This window comes from Chelmon rostratus, chromosome 8 (genome assembly GCF_017976325.1).
Source record: "Chelmon rostratus isolate fCheRos1 chromosome 8, fCheRos1.pri, whole genome shotgun sequence".
NCBI lineage: Eukaryota > Metazoa > Chordata > Actinopteri > Chaetodontiformes > Chaetodontidae > Chelmon > Chelmon rostratus.
In genome coordinates, this window is record NC_055665.1 from 17,845,662 (window position 1) to 17,863,585 (window position 17,924).

At 42.8% G+C, this 17,924-nt stretch overlaps 1 protein-coding gene across 1 annotated transcript; it reads left to right on the forward strand.

Moving 5' to 3' along the window:
- Nucleotides 1-3,606: 3,606 nt before the first annotated feature.
- Nucleotides 3,607-12,146, forward strand: LOC121610856 (galanin receptor type 1-like). Its single transcript, XM_041943159.1, has 3 exons — nt 3,607-4,272; nt 4,364-4,429; nt 11,826-12,146. Exons 1-3 carry the CDS (start codon nt 3,607-3,609, stop codon nt 12,144-12,146), a joined length of 1,053 nt encoding a protein of 350 aa, XP_041799093.1.
- The last annotated feature ends 5,778 nt before the right edge of the window (nt 12,147-17,924 follow it).

A 17,924-nucleotide genomic window follows, 5' to 3' on the forward strand; every position in this document is an offset into this window, starting at 1 on the left:
CTAAATCTAATTGGCTGGTACAGTGTTCTCATTATTCCCACTGATGACAGCCCACCAAACAAACAGAGAGGGAATTAGTGCCAGAGACAGCAGCAGCAACAATCATTGAGCAGGGCACGTCAGAGTCCCACAACAGCTGCATTTAAACTCTTAAATGTACCTCTTCTATATAAAATAGCCCCACCTAGTGGAAGATATCCATAAAAAAGCCTTAAAAATGTAAAATAAATAAATAAATGGAATAAAACTACAGGCTACTGTTAATGAACATTTCTTATTCTTACTATCGAGAAAGTTGCCTTTGCTTGGGTTTTGGGTACATTAGAAAATATGATATTTGAGATATATTACCATTTTAAAGGGACACTCATGAGGAGTCCTACTCAGCCTGTGGAAACAGTTTTTATAAGTCTGAGAAAATAACTCGGTTTTGCCTTGAAGACTACATTAAAGGAAAGCATTACAAAGTTGTGCATGGAGTTTGAAGGACATGGGTATCTATCAGGCAAGGGTGGTCTAACAAAAGCGTAGCTTGAGATGCATTATGGGAAATGTAGGACTCAACATTTCTGGAGTTATTAAAAGAGTTTGACGTTTTGGGAAATATGCTTATTTGCCTTCTTGGTGGCATTCCTTAAAACAACACGTAATAATTATAAAATGTGGAACTGTTCCTTTATGCTAAAAAATAAGTGAAATTGTGTTTTTGCAAACCAACAACACATCGAAGGGAAGAGGAAAGACACATCCTATACCCAGAGCATGAGTAGAAATGCTTATGGAATATAGCAGTTAGAAAGACAGTAAATGTGGAGTGTATACTACAATATATAGTATGCAGAAAATGTTCTATTACATTACAATAGAAAAACCTTTTATCTATATATTCTGTATTGCTTTTTGTTGTGTATCTGACCTTTAAATAACAAAAATACTGACCATTTACAGGTTACATTCAATCTAATCATGTCGAGATGGATGGATGGCTGCTTGCTGTCTGGCATCTTGTCAGTGCTGTTTGTTTGCTGGGAGGCACGGTGAGCAGGGAGCTGCGCTCGTGGGCTCTGAAAGCCTGACAGCAGAAACCGCTGATTTATTCCGCTCTGCCCCGTTCCCCCTCCGCTGCCACTGCCGCCGACAGAGCTCGAAGAACCTGCGCCTGTTGAATTTCTTCTAACACGGCTGAGTCTAATGGAACACGAGCCAATACAAAGCAAACAATGGACAGTAACAAGAAGGGTGCCTTCTGACATGGAGGCAATCACTGTCCACAAGGAAATGCAATACAACCAGCACGTCTCACTGCTGCTTTCATATGTGTTAGAAGAAGGCAGTAAACTGAAAGGAACAATAAGAGTGTCTAACATCCACAGGTGGTATAGCAGTTTAGTGTGAGTTTAATGGACCAAAGTGAGCTCTTACATAGTTAAATGCAATATTAATATATAATATTTTAAACTGTTGCATTTGAAAATATAAAAGTAATTATCTTTGAGATTTATTTTTTTTATATCACTAACAGATGCAACCAAGAGCATATCCATTCCACAAAAGCATGTGTCTTATCAGAATCAGAAATCGGTTTATTGTCAGCTAAGTTTCCACCCACAAGGAAGTGGCTTTGGTATTTTGGTGCATGATGTTCACAAACATAGTAACAGAAAGGGAAAAAACACGTACTGCAAAAGTCAAGAATAAAATAGGATGTTGTTTGGTCTCTTCGGGGAAAGGCAGCCCAGTCATCAGATCATATCAGCGTTTCTACATTAGGTATCAAAGTAAGGTAGTTCAGAGCTGATTTTCGAAGGAGGTTGAGGAGGGGGTGGGGGTGTGACAGTCAGGTGAGATGACTGCCAAGCAGCAGACCACTGTTCACGCTGTACCGCTTGATACTAAACCGGCTATTTTTCATGCGATGTCGGGACATTTTCCTCACGTGTTTGTGGCGACAGACCCGGGTATTTTGAGCCAAAAAGTTAACTTTTCCCAACCATAACCAAGTGTTTTTTGTGCCTTGACCTAACCAAACCTGAACCACAGCATTGTCACAACATAGGAAAAAAAATGAAAAATCTAAAGCTGTTTAAGCAATTAGCTGGTGAACGCAGTGGAACATTTGCAAGCTATAGAGGCAGACATTTCCCTCAAAAGTCGGTGGAGACCAAAAATAGAGCAAAAAGAGTGTCTGCTGGACGTACAATCACCAGGTGGCCAGAAACATGCAAGTGTTTTCTAATAACTCTAAGTTCACCACATCAGCTTAATGTAAAACCTCACAATGTGAGCACTAGAGTGCTAGAAACTGTCACTGCATGGCTTCATTTCAACAGACCTCAAGACTTCCAGCATAAGGTTGCAGGAGATTCAAGTGTTTTTAACAGCAGGGGAGTAATGATGAGACTCTGTGATGGGCCTTTTCACTATGTTCTGACAGTTCACAGACTGAACGATCAATAGATTCAGATAAAAATGATTATACACCTGCGCTACTGACTGACCAAATCCTATATCTACATATGGCCAGCTTGTCTGGCTAATCGATTAAGCTCAGGTGATGGCAGCGGCAGAGTCAGATCTTTGTGATTGTGGACATATTATTGATAGCATTTCTGCAATGTGTTTTCAGCGAACCATGGCATGATGGCACCCAAGGTCTTTTTCCACATTTGGTTCCAAACTTGGTAATATGGATCTTAATGGAACCATGTAGTTTGGGAAAGCATAGTCAACATAGAATAACGTTATTATTATCATTTTTGATGTGTTTGGGTCGTTAAAGTCCATATTTTCTTTTAAATGTGACTTCCCTGCCCATCATAACACGAAGCTGCCGTTCCTTTTCGTACATTTCCCATTCATGCCTCTCAAATAATCAAAAAGTAACAACGCCGAAGTTTTTTGTCGCGTTTTCAGAAAGCTCATTTCCTCTTAATGACAAAAGAGAATGAATCTCAAACAAGGCAATCACAGCAACAGTGCCGAACGAGATTGTTTTGTGGTATACTGCAATTTAAAGAGTGGAGGCGGATAATCACTGCAACAGTAGCCACACTGTGCCAAAGCGTGATGACATTGGCCGCTGACATTCAGATTCTGCAGGAGTGGTTTCTGAAACGTAGCACAAAACGCGTCCAGATAATTTTTTCCCCTCTGCATTTCTTGGGAGGTGGTATACTGAGTGCTGACGTGAATGGCACAGCCCAGCCCCTGCTATAATGTGAGGGGAATAGTCTAGACGCAGAGAAACAGGCTTCACAGTGGATCAGCGCGGGCGGTGCGCAGACGCACCAGGTGCGCGCCAAGAGAGACTCCAGGGCGCACAGCGGCGAGACTAATGAACGCTGTGCAGAGAGCTGGAGAGCTTTGGAGGATGTGTTTCCTGTTAACACTAATGTGAGATTTAAGTGTTAAGCGGGGGGATTTACTGAAACCTTGGGGTGAAGATAGAAGAAAGCAAAAGCAGTGTCAGGAGCGCTCCTGGAGGCGCACCGGACCAACAACCATTGCGCTTTAAACTGTCATGAAGCGGCAGCAGCGGGACACAGACAGCCTGTAGGCAATTTAATCAAAGTTTCACGTTCACCTAAAGGGGGAAAAAAAGAAACCATGAACTCATCAGAGCCCGTCTGGCTCTGGGAAGAGCCGTGGAACCTGAGCAGAGCGGAGGAAGAGGAGCAGAAACTTTTATTCGGGATCGGCACGGATAATTTCATCACGCTGCTGGTTTTCGGGCTCATCTTTACGCTCGGTGTGCTGGGCAACTCCATGGTGATCACCGTGCTGGCCCGGAGCAAACCGGGGAAACCACGGAGCACCACCAACATATTCATCCTCAACCTGAGCATAGCAGACCTCTCCTACCTGCTCTTCTGCATCCCTTTCCAGTCCACCATCTACATGATGCCGACGTGGGTCCTGGGCGCGTTCATTTGCAAATTCATCCACTATTTCTTCACCGTGTCCATGCTGGTCAGCATCTTCACTCTGTCTGCCATGTCCGTGGACCGATACATTGCCATTGTGCATTCCAGAAAGTCCTCCTCTATCCGAGTGGCCAAGCACGCTCTGATCGGAGTGGTGGTGATTTGGATACTCTCTCTGGCCATGGCTGCGCCGGTCATGTATTACCAGAACATTTTCCACAGAGGCGAGAATCACACCTTCTGCTGGGAAGTGTGGCCAGATCAAAACCAGAAGAAAGTCTATGTCGTGTGCACGTTTGTTTTTGGTTATGTGTTGCCTCTGCTTCTCATTACCTTCTGTTATGCAAAGGTAAGGAAGACTTTCCATATGGGTCACTTCATAATGATGAAAATTATTTAACTATCCACAATACATCTTTCCTCTATTTCCTTGCTTGCAGGTTTTAAATCACTTGCACAAAAAACTAAGAAATATGTCCAAAAAGTCAGAGGCATCAAAGAAGAAGGTATGTATGACGCTGCCTTTTTTTAGGGTTGCGAGTGGGGTATATATCATGGATTACAACCATATGTTAGCAGACTTGTCTGGCTGTAATCAGTAACAAGCACTGAATAAACACTGACTGACACATAGACACACTGGGGTGATTTTTTTGTCTGTTAAATTGCTGCAGAATTATTTCCAGGACTTAACATAATGATAAGTGTGACTGTGAAATGGCACAAGTTTAAGTTCATAACCTGCAAATAATGCATAAATCACTGGAAATACTTATTATCTAATACATTATCTATTGCAAGTGACCATCTGTATCCTGGAATTGAATATTACACCATTATCTGCCATGATGATGATGATGATGATGATGATGGTGTTGCTAATAGTGATGATTACGATGGTAAATGATGTCACCGTTGCCGTAGTTTTTAAGACCAGTTGTTCCAGTTGTTGTTGTATTGAAAAGCCCTCCATCTATCCGGATCAGTGCATTCAGCCTTTTCCTCTGTTGACATCCGGTCTGACTTAGACCAGAGGTCAGTGTTCTTGGCCTTTAGCTGTAATACAGCCACCCTGACCCACAGTCCTGCACGCATTACTCAGCGAGGGACTGGTGTGTCTGTGCCACATGCTGGACTATTTACTCCAACTTCCACAGACGGTCAGAGGAAGCTGTTTCCACTGTCTCTGTTTCTCCTTAGGGCCAAAATGATGAATATTAATGTTACAGTGACTACTGTTAACTGGCACACTGGGGCAAAGTGGCCAAAAGGCAGTGTGCAGTCAAACTGCCATCTCGCCGTCATTATTCTCGGTGGAGATCATCTAGCTTCCCAGAGAGCCAGTTATCTGCTGTCGCCCGCTTGATTGCCGATCTGTCCGTCTGTCCATTGTTCTTCACGGCTGGTCAGTTCGGTGGCGGATCTGATAACGGCCTTGTGCCATGAAACCAGGAGTGCAGACCCCTGCTGGGAGGGGAGGAGCCGATGAGAATGTAAATGTGCTCTGATATGTCCCTGCCGACACGCTCGCTTTATTGCGTGAGGCTTTGAACAACCGCAGAGGGTAAAGCAGGAAGGATGTTCTGATGATTTCCTGTGACCACGGATGGAGAATGCACAGAGGCGATGTTACACTGACAGCTTTGTAATGAAGGGTTGGCAAACAGTGCATTAAAGCCGGGCTGTAGTCCATAACCTGGTAGGGTACTGTAATTATAAATCATGTCAGAACAGACTGTTTATGCACATATATTAAATCTGCATCAGGTAGCAACCACTTCAACTATGAGAAACTGGTGTAATGCTGCTAAGCATGATTATTTCTACATTAAAAGCTGCATAATGCATATATACATTTTTATGTACACACATGTGTAGTGCCAGTGGCAAAAGCAATGTTCTCTTCCTGTTTTAATGATATGGAGAGTAGCGTGCAGTACAGCATGGTATGTTCCATGTACAATCAGCAGACATTGAATAATGCATGTGCATTAGGAAGCAAGTAGATCAGCCACTTAATTGTTAGATTTGGTAACTTCATTGGCAGCAGGTTGTTTGGCTACTCTCTTACAGCAACAACCTGTTTTAAGTCACACAGGAAAACACAGCAAGTAATTTAACGAACCAGAAGTAGCCCAGAATAAAAAACAGGAATCTGTTAAAACCACTTCAAAACTGCTTGGAGAAGGGTTAGAAATAAGCGGCAGCATCAAAGTTATCCCAGAAAGCTGTTACCACTTCCTTCCATGGCGTGAAATAAAGGTGAAGGTGTCAAAACAAATTTTGACACCTGTCCTGTCACAGGTCCTGTGATGACTCAGCTCCTTGGCTGTTGTCTCTGCGCTCTCGCTGAGAGTCTGTGAAAAGCTAACCTGGCTCCTCTGTAACCTGTGTTACAGCAGGCGTGCCGTACCTGCCTCATCTCATTTCTGCCGCTCAGTGTTACCTAATGAGGCCATGGCGTCTGTTAAAGGAACAGTCCAACATTTTGGGAACTACGTTTATTTGCTTTTTTGCCCGTGGTGAGACAAAGAGATCAGTTACTGCTACTACTTACATGACTGTCCAGTAAACATGCAGCTACAGCCAGCAGCAGGTTAGCTTAGCTTTGCCTAAAGGGAAGGGAAACGACCAGCCTGGCTCTGCTCTAAGGTAAAAACACGGGCAACCTTGAGCAAGACACTGAACGCCAGTTGTTCCAAGTGGACAGGCCAGTGTGTGAGTGTGTGTGTGTGTGTGTGTGTGTGTGTGTTATTCTGTGTGTGTGACTGGGACTCAAATTGCAAAGTGCTGTGGATAAAAGTGCAACATAAATGCAGTCCATTTCCAATAGCCCATCCACCACAACACCTCTAAAGCTCACGAGCTAACACCTAGTTTGTTACCTCTTGATGTTACATCTTGTTTGTTCAGTCCAGACAAAAAAAATGAAGTCTGTAAGCAAGTCGAGGTCTTGCGGGTGTTTATGTGAGGGACTATCTCTTGGCCTAAAGCAGTGACTTCCTTAAGTTTCCGCTGGTTTCCTGGCAACAGTCTTTATGCTAAGCTATGATAACGATCTCCTGGACGTAGCTTCTTATTTACTGCACAGACATGAGAGTGATTTAGATCCTTTATCTAAAGTGAATAAGCTATATCAATATATAACTATTCCTGCAAGCCAGGTCATCTCAAAGTTTGGTGTTTGGTGTCGAGCTCCTCCTATGTGCTATCTTAAAGCTTTAGCGGATGTGTTGCACAAGCAAGGGAAGTGGAAGGAATTTGTTCAATAAGCATTGAATCAATAGTTTGTGCGATTCAGCGGCTCATCGCCAGACTTGTGAAGTGTAATCTAAGTGGCAGCTGCAAGAGCAAGGTCACTCCCACCGCTGTTGTGAACATTTTATCACCTTCAGGCGCCCACAGCAGGAATCAGACAGCCTCCAAAAGTCCAACAAGACCCTATCAAAAGCCAAGGTTTGGGGCTCCTGGTTAAAACCAGAGCGTTGAGAGTTCATTTTACTTGCAAACAATAATGTTTTGAATGGATTCGTAGTGATGAGCAAGAGGTTAAAAAAACAGTAATTAGCAGTGTAGGTTTAGGAGTTGTCTCTCAATGATGTGAGTCAGTCAGACGTCCAGACGGGGCACACAGATGGTTTTGGATAATTACGAAAGTGAATAATTGGCCAAGTCATGTCGAAATTGTTCCACAGCATCTGTAAGCAGAAATGGGAACAGCTAATGACGTGAAGGCAGTGTTACTGTGCTAGCTGAGTGGATCTACACTGTCACTCAACATCACACAATCGTGTCTCAATGGCTTCACCAGCCATTTAAAGTAACATTAAGCCTGGCTGAGGCCGAAAGAGGTTGATGTGATGATACAAGCAGAACGCGACAAAGCGTAGACACAGACCTGGCAAATAATTCATGACTTCAACATCCGCAAAAGTGACAGTGGATGAAAACATCACGTCTGTGTCATGAAACAGACAGAAATCTCACATTTTCAACAGTTTTTCCACCTTTTGTGGTTCAAGCTTTTAATTGCATCATCTTGTTGCACCTTCTTCTTCTCCCTGTTGCATTAACACCATCAACTCCTATCTTGATGTGCCCAGCTCCCAGTAAGCGCAGTCCATATTATCTTGCAGACCTGCAGTGTAGTCCTGTAGCTGCAATGCATTCTGGTCTATTGAAGCTGCTGTTAGAAGCGGCCTCGATGCAAACCATAAGCAGCTTCGAGAAAGTGGCCTCTTGTTAAAACTGGTGGGTTTCTCCCTGTTACAGTATGATGTCAATGCACATCATAACACAATAGCTGTTTTTGCCTTTAAGACAGAGAACTGTCTCCTGTCCTAAAACCCAGCTCTGACTTTCCTCACTTGGATACATGACTAAACTGTAACACTCAAAAATGAACTATGACAGCTTTCCATCAGTTATTTAATGCATTTCAGTGACCAGCTTGCAGCTTTCACTAAAAACAGGGTTACAAGCAGAGACAGTGAGCGGCGGAGGACGAGAGGCTGAAAGGCATGAGTTTTATGAGTTCTTTCTTCCTGTGGCGAAGCTGCTGTTTATATTAGCCTAACTGATGGCTCTCAGGGGGTCGAGGTGAAGATATGAATGTGTTATGGAGGCTATCCAAACAAAGCATGGTTAACATACTGCTCCACTAAAACTGTGGGAACCTGTCCTTGGCTACACTATCTGTGTGTGTGTGTGTGTGTGTGTCTGTGTGTGTTATGGACAGGCTGATATCTCAGGCCAATATTGACCTTTCATTTCATTGGATATGCTCTGTCACGTTTATCTCTGATATGATCGATATGATGCCGTTTCATCACAGATTTATTGTTTCCTAAAGCGGCACTTGACTGTGAATTTGAATCTGTTATGATGGTCATGAAGCATTTTATAACATGTTATCATCACTGTCGTACTGCTTATTAGGAGAGTTTTAGGCTACAACTGCACCCACTGCTGTTTTAGTTTGATCTGAGTTCACTGTTCATGTTTTAGCAAAGTCTTATAACAACCACTGCAACCTGCTGTGCCTTTTACCGTGTTCGCTTTTTTGTGTTTTTTTCTATTCAACTCTGAATTCAGTTATTTTATTAATTGAGTCTTTTTTAGCCACTTGGGGGCAGCACAGTAGGCGTTTCACATTAATAATAATAATATAAAAACGCATTTTATTTATGAGTTATGAGTTTGGATTTAAAATGTGAGGGTGAGTCAGTATTACAAAGGTCAGGTGGGAGAGAGTTCCAGAGCTGGTAACAAGGCAAGCAGGGGGGGGACAGCGGGATGGATGGAGGAGGAGGATCTGAGGGTGTGGACAGGTGTGGCAGTATGGAGGAGGTCAGAGAGATATGGAGGGGCGAGGCCGTGTATGGTCAGGTTTTGTAGTTGATCCGGTGTGTGATGGGGAGCCAGTGGAACTGTTGTAGAATGGGTGGTATGTGGGGGATGGAGGGGGTTGGTTCATATGGGAGGTGAAGGAGAGGGTGCTGTCGAGGAACGCGAACGTGTCAGCTAACAGCTTAGGGGACGCAGAGCAATATTAGCATTCATTTGGCGTCGTGTTTCTGGCCACTTGGTTAATGTAAATCCAGTATTCACTCTCTTAGCTCTGTTCTGGCCTCTGGTGACTCCACTATAAGAGACCCCTTTTACCTCTGATTGATTAATTAATTATGTAAATATAAATATAGTATAGATATTAATAGAAAAATATTGGTTAGTGCAGCTTTAAGAATAAACGAAGAAGGCACCGGATATCAGCATAATCCTGCATTTTCGAGCATCAAATATTCCCACAAAGAGTTTAAGCCTCCGCGTTTTTTGTGCATGTTTTTGTACTTGCAAAAACAGAAAGAACATCACTATGAACCCATGTTATGTGGACACGTTTTATTCAAAGCCACAGAAATGAAACTGTCTGAATTCCGATGTGTAAAATGACCCCGGACACTTTTGAAACTTCTATTTAATATAGTAGTGCAGCCAGCAAAGATTTAATCTTGGAACAGATGGATGATTTGATGACCTGAGTGAAACGGTGGAACAACTACAGCAGGAACAGAATTCATTGTCGCGTTGTCGTGCTGTGAAAGAAATGTTTTTTCTATGCTCCTCAAGTAGGGCTGTGTCTAAGCATTAGGTTGACTCCGGTTACTATGGCAGCTTCAGCACCGGTCATCAAAGGCCTGCATTAGTCAAATGTCAGTATGTTCTAATTTCTGGATATAAATGCATTTATTCATTTTTGTGCTATGCTGGGCTCAGTGTTCTCTCTGGGCGGCTCTTCCTGTAGTGCTCGCTGCTCGATGTGTCACTTCATGCTTGCATCAGCTTCGTTTTTCTGCTCAACTGGATTGGCTGGACATATTTTGGCATATTTGATTTATCATTTCTAACTTTCCTTGAACAAAACTAAAGAGAAGGCTGCACTTCTAATTAATTTCCGCCTCCTCCCTATTTATTTATTTATTTTTTCTATGATGGTAACTAATTATTTCTGGAATAAATCCACTTGCTACCAAGAAAAGCAGTGGAGGGGCTCGGATGATCAGGCAGCATGTAATTAGTTTCCAGCTGCACCCTTTGGCTTTACTCATACTTCCAAAGAGGGAACATGTGACCTGCTGCTAGAATATACACAGCGCCAGAACATAATGATCTCAGGTTATGCAGTGAGGTCTTTGTTTTAATCTATCATTGTCATCTCGTCATTGTCCAACATACACAAACCTTATGGAGCTCCAGCATAGACCTACAGAATCTTTGTCAGTCTAATATGTGGCTTTGCATGTGCACAACAGGAATGACGTACTTTATGGATTAGACAGATTTTCCATTGTTTTCTTTCCACCCACGAGCGTGCCTCGTCATTAATGTAGGCCACTGTAGCAGTGAATAAATGGTATGAATGAGCATTTGTATTGATATGAGGGTCATCTAAACATTTACAGGATTGCAGCTGGATCTGCTGAGTGAAATGTTAAAAGGATAATGTAATTCATGCAGTGTCAGTTTAATGTAATACAATTAAGGGTTTCATAAAGCCTGAATGAGTATGAAATTGAATGCCAGTGGATTTACTGCATCTATTGGTTTAAGAAGGAACTGCAGTACAGCTAATATCCATGCCCCCAGTTTAAAGCTGAACTAATCAATATTTTTATGTAAACAGTGGCTCATATGACATATGAAAGGGGTCACTCACTGTAACAAATCCATAGAGCATTATTACCAAGTCTGCAGTTTCTTAGCTCTCAGGAGCATTTTTGCATCTTTCAGCTCATCGTTTTGGTTTTCCAGTCCACAGCTCTCTCATTATCAACCTTGCAGATATTTTCAGTGGAAAAACCCAAACCAATGGTAGATGGACAAGGTTAGCCACTGCCTGGTGAACATGGGGGGCCCATTTTTCTCAAAAGTTGGTGGACGAAACCAAAACAGAGCTAAGAGGAGAGCGAATTTTGGACCTGCCTTTGCCAGATTGCCAGGAATATGACTCTAAAAGAATGCAAATGTTGCCCACTGTGTGCAGGATGTGTGAATAAGCAACTTTTTGCTTCTTTCTGCAGCTTTAAGGAAAATATTTTTGGAGGAGTGCATGTCCCTTACATAATGACAAATTGACTCTCAAAGCTCAACGGTGTAGCAAGGTGTTAATTTGTGGTCCATTGACGACACATGGCATAGTTTTGGTGCATTGTAGCGCAAGATGGAATACAAATAAAGACTAAAAGAGCAGCAGAACAACAGCAGAATAATTTTTAAAGCCACTAACCTCTCAAAAGCATATTTTATTCCTCTTGTACAGCATTAATGTTGTCACTGTTGACCCTGAGGGCACTTTCTAAATCTTTTTCCTACTTCTCTCTGCTCCTAATTTGCGGCTCGCAGACTGCTCAGACGGTCCTGGTGGTGGTGGTGGTGTTCTGCCTCTCTTGGCTCCCCCATCACGTCGTCCACCTGTGGGTGGAGTTCGGGACCTTCCCCCTGAACCAGGCCTCCTTCGTGTTGCGGGTGGCCGCCCACTGCCTGGCGTACAGCAACTCATCTGTCAACCCGGTAATCTACGCCTTCCTGTCAGAGAACTTCAGGAAGGCGTACAAGCAGGTGTTCAAATGCCAGATCGGCACCAGCGACTCCCCGCTCAACGACATCAAGGAGATCCGCAGCAAAGCAGACACGCCGCCCTCGACTAACTGCACCAACGTTTGACTGGCAAGGCGTGGACGCCGACGTGAAAATGAATTACGCCGATTGTCACGTTGAAACTCAATGTGAAGTCATAGTGGCGGAGTGGGTGTGTGGATTTTTTGATGTAGGTAAGTATGGTCGCTTTGATATGCTGCAGCTCTACTGTTCCACATAAGCGCTGTTCATTATACCTGGACCAGTGGAGATAAAGCCACTGTGGCTGCAGGGCATCATTACTCCCTCGTTGATCAGTCTCTGTTTCCTGCGCCTCCACGTTCGTAATCCAAATCTGTGGAGTCAGAAACTCAGGAAATTGATCGTCTCTCTAAAGTAAAACTCATTTAGATTGTGGACATTATTCACATTGGTCACGCTGTATTTACAAGCCAATAAGTTAGGAATATGAGGTAACTGTACTTTCATATTTCAAAATTAATAAAACTCTGTAACTCTCTTTTACTTGGACACTTAAGAGTTAGATGTTTGGATGTATATTGAGTTGAGAAACTGGTCATGTTAGCTTGGTTAGCTTGATGCAGAGGTCAGAGGTGTGGGGATGCAGCTTGCCTCCATGAAAAGACAAACACCAATATTGTCATAAATGTACATGTTGTAAATTAGCTGGCTTAATTGCTGACATTATCCACTTAAGAGTTAGACGGTGTGCACACAGGGTTTCCAGACTCTGACCACGGCGTTAGAGCTACCTTATAGTCAGACTTAGGATAAATTCATCCCTTGCATGAAGCTGTCTAGCTCTATTTTAAAGAGGGCTACAAAACAGGTCAAACAGCTCCCATCACCTCACTTACGAGTGCATGTCGCTGTGAAAATTGTGTAATGGTGAGTGTAATACAGAACACTTTCCAGTGGCATGAAATCTGTTTTACAGCTGGGTTGCCGTAACAGGGGAAGGGCTCAGTCCCTCCTTACTCATCAGGATCAGGATGGTTTCCTAGGTCAAACAAATAAAGACTGACGACGTCTTCGCTGTGGTGTGTTTCCAACAGGTTTCTGTGCGTCTAAAAACTTTTGCCCTTCTTATTGCTCATGCAACAGCATTGTTAGCAGACCACAAATCATGAGCCATGTCTTCCTTTTTTGCCATATGGTGCCATTTGTTGTTACCATGGAAACATGGCTCTTCGGTGGTGTTCACGTTATTGTGAAAAAGCTTTTGCGCACACCTCCTCTATCGTTGTATCCTTCACTGAACTGCGCTGACCTTTGAGGACGCAGCTGCTGACCACTACTTGATGTTAAAGATGGACCAAAAACTAATTACTTGTGTTTCCGAATTCACAGAAGTTAAGTCAGTGTTATTTGTACAGCCCATAATCACAAATCACAATCTGCCTCAAACTGTACAGATCAGACAAAAACAGACAAAAACATCTCATTTTCCTCTTTCTCCACCTGTTGAATATAGAGGATGGTGTGGTTGTGGAGCTTTGGAGTTGTTAAAAGATATGTCAGAGCTGTGCTAAGTAACTAAAGTAATGTAATGTAAAGAGTAACTGATTACATTTTTCAAGTAGGATAACTTGCCCGACACTGCCGACGAAAGGTCATCACTGTAGATAAGAAGAAAACCTGCCATTGTCATCGCACTCAGTATGATTAAAGCCTATATTTTAAGTAGATTGGGATGTAAATATTATGGACACTGAAGCTGATGTTCACATACGCCTGTAAAAGCCTCACTATTTGTGGTTGTTGTGCTGTTCTAACAGATTGTGTTGTGCTGTGTTCCTGAGCCAGGCTGTTGGACAGATAAAGCTCAGTGTTTGTTTTGCACTCTGTCTGGTGGCCATCTCTCTAACAGTGAAAACAAGCTAATGAGGAATCCTGTGGAAATGAATTATTCTGATGTCGTATGCCACATGTGTTTTATGTGCCAAGCCTTCACACAGCAGCTTTACCTCAGCATGTCCAAACAAGACCATTAAAACTAAACATGAGACCTTCAACTTGGACCTACAGTATCGCACAATATTTTCTGTACACCTGTGGAAGTGCCGGACTTGTGGAATGAATCGCATCCCTTATTCAGTTTTTACCTGAAGTGGATCCAAGATTAAGTTCTTTGTGGATTTTCCGTTCCACACTGTGTGTCATGGAGGGCGGCGAGCCCGCTGCAGGTTTTCCCTGCAGCAGCTGGTGTGACTGATCAACACGAACTTCATCCAGAGAGGATGAACTAATCAGCGTAATCAGTGGACTCTCGTCCTCCCCGTCAGTGAGGACTTCAGATGTGAGTGTCAGGGTTCAGTGGATGACTTTGCTCGCTATGCTTATTCATGACCTCACAGGACAGAGGAAATTTTTAAAAAATGGGACGTTTGAAATCTAATCCAGGAGGAGGGAGGCACGTGGCTATCTGTTGGTGAGCTACATAGTGGACACATGGCAATGTGAAAAAATGGACTCTCAATATTGATGTGTGTTATTTGTTTCAAAACACCAATATCAAGAGCACATGAACAAAAGAATATATTTTCATCAGAAAATCACAATACTTTAGATTACAGCCCACAAATTACAGTGTAATTATTAGGTATATAAGGGGTATCCATATAATACATACAGCATAGCTATACCAAGACAAATATGCAGTAGAGCTTTGTTTTTGAGTATAATGCAGTAATATTATTACTGAATATCAAGGCAGGAAAAATGGGTAAGACAGTTAACACTCCAATAAAATGAATAAAATACACTGAAATTACTATTATCAAGAATTAGCCTGGATCTTGGAGGAAGGATGTACCTGTGCAGCTAATATAGTTACATAGTTAGTTAGTAGATAAGAAGTCTTGCAGAAAGTCTTTGGCACTTAGACTCTACAAGGAGATTTTGTAATCAAAGGTCATGTGCAGCCAAACCAAATGAATCCCCCCCAGAGAGTGCAGACACCGGATGGACGGATGGATAGGCGGATGAGGATGATGAAATGATGGGGAGGTGGAGCTCACCCACATCAGCAGCATGAATGACCCTAAGGCTGAGAGAGAAAATCCTATTTAAAAGCAGACGACAGACTAACAGCGAAGGTCTGTCGCTGTGCTGTTATTGGATGGATGCGAGCAGCTGATGAGGACAGTTTATATCTCTATTCACAGGCACAGACAATGAGAGCAAGGAAGTTATGAGTGTGCATGAGAGGAGTGAATGGCAGGATGGAGTGATTGACTGGACTGAACTCTTGCTATTCATAAATTAAACAAAAACTGACTTCACGTATGCAAGCTATAACTTTTTAACTTCTTCTGTAATAATTACACAGTATCACCTAAATGAATACCGTTAAACAGAAAACAAAATTCAGTACAACCATGTCAATGTTAAAACAGGCTGAAATGTTAAGATTAAGTATAATTTAACGATTCGTTTGTCTGTCTGTGGCTGTGAACTGGTGACTGGACCCCATTTGAGCTAAATATTTACACTGTAATTTGCGTTATTCTAAATTGTTATCTTACCGTTTTGCAAAGACAGCTTTCTGGACTTCATTTCAGTTTGCAGTGCGACAAAAGCAAGAGGGTCTCTCTTTGAACACGACATGAAAAAGAGTGTGTGAAAGCAGACACAAACACACACACACACACACACGGGGCATGCCGTTGGGTGAGGACATGCAATAAAGGTGCTCTTTCTTGCGTAGGTTTCTTGTGGGATTCACATTTGTTTTTCAGGTTTTATTTATTTGTTCGCTTACGTGGTGCTGTTTGTGATATTCTTCAGCGCTCTGTGTGTTTTACTGCCGCGTCCTGGTGTGTCGTTCGATCTTTTTCGCCTGTATTTATTCAGCCTCACTGTTTAAATCACATTATTTACCAGAACAGGACAAAAAAAAAAAGTTATAAAAATTCTTTCCTGTTTAATCTTTCTGTGCTTGAAATGCATCATGTGAGAAACAGTTAACAGCTGGATGATATTTTGAACTGTATCCAGGCTTTTGATTGTGTCTTTACGCAGTGCTACTTATACAATTCTATTAAACTTTGTGCCATTTCCTGTGTCTGTTTTCTCACTAATGAAAATCTCTAATCTCTCAGATGCCCTCACATCTCATCGAGGCCTTCACTTCAATGAAAGGAGCTTTTAATCAGCCTCGCTGACAGAAAACAACGACCCTCGACTCTCTCGCTCTCACAGCAGCACAAGCTCCCACCAGTTGGGTTCCCCTCAGAGTTTGGTTTTGTTGCGTACACAGTTGTGGAACACGTTTCCTGGCATCGGGACATGTGACCAGGATTGTCCAGGACGAGGCTGAGATTTTTTTAGGAATTTGCACTGTGTTCCTACAATCATTGTTAATTATAGTTCCTGAGCTCATGTTTATCAAACTTTCTCGTTAAGGATGACGATGTGTGTAGTGTGATCACTAAAGGCAAAGCTTTACTCCTCTCCGCTCTGCTCTAGCTGCTCATCTAGCGCCATCAGCAGGCCAAAATGATCATTTGTTGTTGCTTTTGATTTCCAAGCAAATATCTGAAAAACTAACCACATTCCCGTCAGCCTCACCAGTGCTAATTAGCAAATATAAGGAACTCATGGATAGATTGCCATGAAATTTTGTCCAGATATTCATGGTGTTTTGTGGGTCTTGAGAAGAACAAGGCTTCAGTGGGAGCTGACCAGATCTCTGTTGCCCGCTGCGCATATCTGCTTTAGGCTAACGGCATGAGGCTATCTTAGCAGCTCCAAGTGCAATCTGTCATCGGCCCATGCCTGCAGGTCGAGTTGCATTATGGGTAATGGCCACTAGGGGCAGGTTTTGACGAGGGAGAAGAACGGGTGGAATAAAGTCGGTGGTGTCTCTGGATCTGTGGCAAAGCCAAATGGCCTTGATTGTTTTCTTTCTCAGTCCGACAGCCTCACAGAGCTGCTAGCGAGGCTTTACACTCTTAGTCTTGTTAATGATAATAAGCTGCACTTGGATGCATTTGATGTACACACACACACACACAAACACATGCATTTGCCTGTGGGACTCCAAATGAGGTCCACTTGTGTGCACTTGGAAACCTAATAAATCAAATGATCTGATGTAAAACCAGCCTCAATCATCATTCACATCATTCAGCATTCACCAGCAGAGTCCTTTTTATTGTTGTCACACATTAAACACTGAGGCAGCGAACACACAGCGACACATGCACGGGGTGATCAAGTCCTGAGATGGAGAGCGCCGTTCTCTTCACGCTGGGCAAATTCAATAAGCTCAACACAAGACTCAAACCTGCAGGCCATGTGTAGGCAATATGTACAGTCATGTTTTAGATTAGCAGACTGGGTTTGGGTCCTGATTTATACATAAAGTTCCCACTGGAAAAAAAAAAAGCATAAAACGGAGAATACATTTTGATTTGTGTCATTATTGGTGTGTATGTGCACACACACACATGCTCTCTGTCTGAACTTTGCAGATGTGTGAGTGCTGACGCGTCCTCCCGTCATAAGCTTGACGCTGAATTACTCCCACAGAAGCTCTTCCCGTGATGGTGCTTTCTGCAATAACCAGCGAGCCACAGAAAGCCGCTGCTGGCCCGTAGGTTTAACTGCCTGCTTAGTGTCCAAAATGACTAAAGCTCCAGTGTGAATCAGTCCTGCCTCTGACGAACACGAACAAAACAAAAACTTCAAAGGATGCGAGAAATGATGAAGAGCCAGGGTGAAACCACCTCTGGATGTTTGGATTAATGACGCACATTTCAACTGGTGTCACAGCTACTGTGATGATTCATAAATGTCCTTTCATTGAAGACTAAATAAACGGATGCCGCTTTCATCAAC

Coding starts and splice junctions, on each gene's coding strand:
- LOC121610856 (XM_041943159.1), top strand. CDS start 3,607: ATGAACTCATCAGAGCCCGTCTGGCTCTGGGAAGAGCCGTGGAACCTG. Junction 4,273..4,363: donor TTACCTTCTGTTATGCAAAG/GTAAGGAAGACT, acceptor CCTTGCTTGCAG/GTTTTAAATCACTTGCACAA. Junction 4,430..11,825: donor CAGAGGCATCAAAGAAGAAG/GTATGTATGACG, acceptor TGCGGCTCGCAG/ACTGCTCAGACGGTCCTGGT.